The 4,523-nt window shown below is 56.0% G+C and overlaps 1 protein-coding gene across 1 annotated transcript; it reads left to right on the plus strand.

Moving 5' to 3' along the window:
- Positions 1 to 506: 506 nt before the first annotated feature.
- dusp6 (dual specificity phosphatase 6) lies at positions 507 to 4,311 on the plus strand. Its single transcript, XM_029154114.3, has 3 exons — positions 507 to 1,519; positions 1,624 to 2,052; positions 2,909 to 4,311. Exons 1-3 carry the CDS (start codon positions 1,117 to 1,119, stop codon positions 3,220 to 3,222), a joined length of 1,146 nt encoding a protein of 381 aa, XP_029009947.1. The 5' UTR covers positions 507 to 1,116; the 3' UTR covers positions 3,223 to 4,311.
- The last annotated feature ends 212 nt before the right edge of the window (positions 4,312 to 4,523 follow it).

Here is a 4,523-nt window from a genome sequence, read left to right on the forward strand (position 1 = left end):
GCCGCTCGCGGACAGACTTCTCACCTGGCATCTCATTAGTGCACGAAGCTGCTGCGCACGTCGCAGCCATTTGTCACCTGGTTTTACAGAATGAGAAGGAAAGAAGCAAGTGGGTTGATGTCCAACTGCCCCTGAACGCGGCGCTGCTTCAGTTCCTCTGAGCCTGAACGGAGACGAACAGCACTTACAGAAGTGAGACGTTCAAACGCCCAGCGTTTTATTTGTGCGTGTGAGACACTCGTAAACACCGCTTGTCTTGAATGAAACACTGAGAAGTTAAACATTTGTTGAGTTGTTGCTGCTGCGCTGCGAACCCTGTGTCAGACTTCAGCCCACTGTAAGTCACCGTAGTGAAGCAGCGAATAGCTAACGCCTATGTGATCCCTCTCCCCTCTGGGGCACTCTCCCCCTCCCCTCCCCTCCCCCTTCCTTCCTTCTCCCTGCAGTTCTTCTGTTTGTTTGCACTCACTTGATCCGGAGCGGAAATTCCTCTCCGTTTTTGTGAATGACAAACTCATTAACAATTCATCGACACGGGCCGTTCCATCCGGCCCCCGTTTCCACGGCGACCGCTGCTGTGGCGCCTCTGATTGGCCGACGGACAGAATGTATCCAACGAAACGCCTCCTGTTTGTAGCCATTCAGCAGCCTGGCGCCGCAGAGAGCGCATCGAGCGAGACTGCGGAGCGTCCATTCACAGCAGACGGAGGCAGCGACGTCCGGAGGAACGCAGAGTCCCGTCCCGCGCAGCGCAGCGCAGCGCAGCGTCACGCACTGATCCCCGCAAGGAGCCCGCAGCTGGAGCCGCCGCTGCGCTCGGATCTGTGGAGTTCTATAAGAGGAGCGGAAGCGGCAGCCGGTGTGACTCATTGATAAAGAACAGGCTCCGCGCGAGCAGATACATGAATGAGCGCCAGCGTCGGCAGCTCGGAAGCCGTCGCCGACCCGTCCCCGCGCCTCAAGGACGCCTGGATTGAGAAGTGATCCGTTTTCTGCTCGCCTCTTGTTTTTGCGCGTCAGAGCTCGTTCCAGCGCGCACACATTCCTCTGCTCGTCGCCGCCGCAGCCGAGAAGCTCCCCGCGTTTCAAACCAGCTCCCGTCACTCCTGCTCATAAATGCTTGACAAGCTCAAGCCCGTCGTCCAGCTCGACTCGGTCATGGCCATCAGCAAGACGGTGGGCTGGCTCCGGGAGCAGCTGCAGACGCGCAGGGACGGCCTGCTGGTCATGGACTGCCGGGCGCAGGAGCTGTACCAGTCGTCGCATGTGGAGTCCGCCATCAACGTGGCCATTCCCAGCCTCATGCTGCGCCGGCTCAAGAAGGGCAACCTGCCCGTGCGCTCGCTGCTGTCGGACGGGGAGGACCGGGAGAGGTTCGTGCGCCGCTGCAAGACCGACACCATCGTGCTGTACGACGAGTACAGCCGCGAGTGGAACGAGAACGTGGACGGGGGCTCGGTGCTGGGTTTGCTGCTGAGGAGGATGAAGGATGAAGGCTACAGGGCCTATTACCTGGAGGGTGAGTGCCACTCATTCACTTTTTGCAGCCGTTCATTCACAACATCACAGATTTATCTGCAGCAAATTCAGCCTTGTCTTGATGGATTTCTGTTTCATTTCCAGGCGGCTTCAGTAAGTTCCAGGCCGAGTTTCCAGCTCTGTGCGAGACCAACCTGGACGGTTCCCCCAGCAGCAACTCCCCCAGCGCGCAGGTGCTGGGCCTCGGCGGCCTGCGCATCAGCTCCGACTCCTCGGACATCGAGTCCGACATAGACCCGAGCAGCGCCACCGACTCGGACGGCAGCCCGCTGTCCAACCCGCAGCCGTCCTTCCCCGTGGAGATCCTGCCCCACCTGTACCTGGGCTGCGCCAAGGACTCCACCAACCTGGACGTGCTGGAGGAGTACGGCATCAAGTACATCCTCAACGTCACCCCCAACCTGCCCAACCTCTTTGAGAACGCCGGCGAGTTCAAGTACAAGCAGATCCCCATCTCGGACCACTGGAGCCAGAATCTGTCGCAGTTCTTCCCCGAGGCCATCGGCTTCATCGGTGAGTAGCCGGCAGAGCTTCTGAGTTCCTCCCAGAAACGGTAGATTTGACCTCTGTAATCTTGTTTTTGTGGTATGTAAAGTAGAAACATCGTGTTAGAGTGATATGTGTTATCACCGCCAGGAAGTTCTTATGGTGCAACTGCGATTAGATGAGGTGTCCCTGGCTGCGGTCTTATCAGTCAATCACGCTGGAACACAGAGCGGCAGATTAAGGCCATTGTGTGGAGGCCGGGGACACAAGGCCTCTAACGGCGCCGGGGCTCCGACGCGCTGCTGTGCACGAAGCACTGACTTCAGCGAAGGCGCCCCGGCCGCGCTCTTGTCCCGGGGCTTGTGTAATTGCAGCACAAAGGGAGATGTTGAAACAGGAGAATGGGGAGAGTGAAGGAGGGGAGGGCAGTAATTTGAGCACAACAGGAAGGAAGCGGCATTGAAAGTAATCTAGGACATGGCACTGCCCCCCCCCCCTCCCCCCGCATCACAAAGGGAGCCATTTACAGGCCCTGTTGACATCCTGTTCGCCTTGACAGTGTGCCCTCATGACTCCTACGTTTACACGCCCAAATGGCACCATTGTCGGAGGAGCCCCAGCGAGCGGAAGAATGGTTTAATAGACCGTAATAGTCAATTTCCCAGCCGGCTACTGGGCCCAAACCAAAGAATGTGCGCTCTGTTAATGTGCGCAGTGCCGCGGCCCTTGTTTGTTGACGGATGCGCCGGGGAGATGGTCGGGATAATGACTTCCGCCGCTAAATGTCCCGCGTTGGTCCCGGTCGTAGGAGCGGAGGCGGCCGCGGGGCACTCGTCTTCACCCGTCGCACCGCTAACGCTCCCCTCCTCTTTTTTCCTCCCAGATGAAGCTCGAGGCCAGAAGTGCGGCGTCCTGGTCCACTGCCTGGCCGGCATCAGCCGCTCGGTGACCGTGACCGTGGCCTACCTGATGCAGAAGCTTAACCTGTCCATGAACGACGCCTACGACATCGTCAAGATGAAGAAGTCCAACATCTCGCCCAACTTCAACTTCATGGGGCAGCTCCTGGACTTCGAGCGCACGCTGGGGCTGAAAAGCCCGTGCGACAACCGCATGGCGCCGCCGAGCCAGCAGCTGTACTTCAGCACCCCGACCAACCACAACGTCTTCCAGCTGGACCCCCTGCAGTCCACGTGAGGCCGCCGCCCCCTCCTCGCCGAGGCTCCGTGGGCCTCCTGTTCCCAACGCTACGAGCAGTCTCTTTTTTCTGTCGTCCGCCATGCGACGGGCTCTCGTTATTGATACAGCTGGTTTGAGGCGGCAGCTGCTGAGCGCGGTTACTGGAGGGCCTCAGCCGTCTGCCGGGACACAGCTGCTGTTGACTGAATGAAGACAGACACTAAAGAGACGGAGACACAGGAAGCAGAGGTTCATTAAACCGTACTTTCTATCGTCTCTTATCGTCTTTGTGACTGAGGACACTTGTGTTACGCTTCAAAGCTCCGAGGCTGGTGCCAAAGAGGACGTCATTGTTCAAACTGGACAAACTGGACATATCTGTGGATGAACGTGTGGTTTGGGGTCCAGCACTGGTTTCTCCCAAAGACTTTTCGTCTTCCGTGAAGACTTGCCTGCTTCATGGCACAATTCGAACTGGACTCCTTTCAATTTGTACTTGGTGTAAATATCTTCATATAAAGGTAAAAGATAAAAGTAAGTCTTGCTCTAGTATTTTACCCGTCGCAACAAGTGGGTACTGAAGATTCTTTGTTTCATATTCTACTTTTATGTAAACCAGCTGCATATTGATCAGTATGTTTAAGTTGATTATGCCAAAAATCCAGCGTTGGGCAGCGACGTGTCCATGTGTAAATGATTTCTCGCTTGATAATCGACAGGCCTTGTTTTTGCACCCGTTCTCCCCCGTCAGCGTCACCCCGGTTTTTGCCTTACTTTTGCACTCATGCAGTTTTATTGTGCATTAGCCTTCAGAGACGCCCACACATCCACCCGTGTCCTCACCTGTGCAGCATCTACCAAACCCTCAGACTCTGTGTTTAGCAGTATGTCACCACAGCAGAACAGCAGAACGTGTGCTTCTCTGAAGGTCAGTGCGAGTTCTGAAATATGCACGAGAGTCAAAGTGTCCCTGGAGAGAAGAGAACCGCCGGGTTCTGTTGGACCCCCCGCGGGGACAAAGCCATCCCCTGACCTCTGACCCCCCCCGCTCTCACGAATGTAAAGAAAGGATAAGTTATTAATAAATTGCTATTTTGTCTACACTTCCCTCCGTGTGTGTTTGTGTTTATGTAAGTGCCTCCTCAACCTGGGTTCAGTTCAGCGTTAACCAGCAGGACGAGTCACGACAACAAACCCTGTGTTCACAAAGCTATTCATTAACGGCAGCACTCGACACATCTCCCACTCCGCTTCACAAGTCCAGTCACATGGTGCTTGTGTAACAAAGTGTAGCAGCGCTTCGTTCTGTGCGGAAATCA

This window comes from Betta splendens, chromosome 6, assembly GCF_900634795.4.
Source record: "Betta splendens chromosome 6, fBetSpl5.4, whole genome shotgun sequence".
Taxonomy (NCBI): Eukaryota; Metazoa; Chordata; class Actinopteri; order Anabantiformes; family Osphronemidae; genus Betta; species Betta splendens.

Coding starts and splice junctions, on each gene's coding strand:
- dusp6 (XM_029154114.3), top strand. CDS start 1,117: ATGCTTGACAAGCTCAAGCCCGTCGTCCAGCTCGACTCGGTCATGGCC. Junction 1,520..1,623: donor CAGGGCCTATTACCTGGAGG/GTGAGTGCCACT, acceptor TTTCATTTCCAG/GCGGCTTCAGTAAGTTCCAG. Junction 2,053..2,908: donor CGAGGCCATCGGCTTCATCG/GTGAGTAGCCGG, acceptor TTTTCCTCCCAG/ATGAAGCTCGAGGCCAGAAG.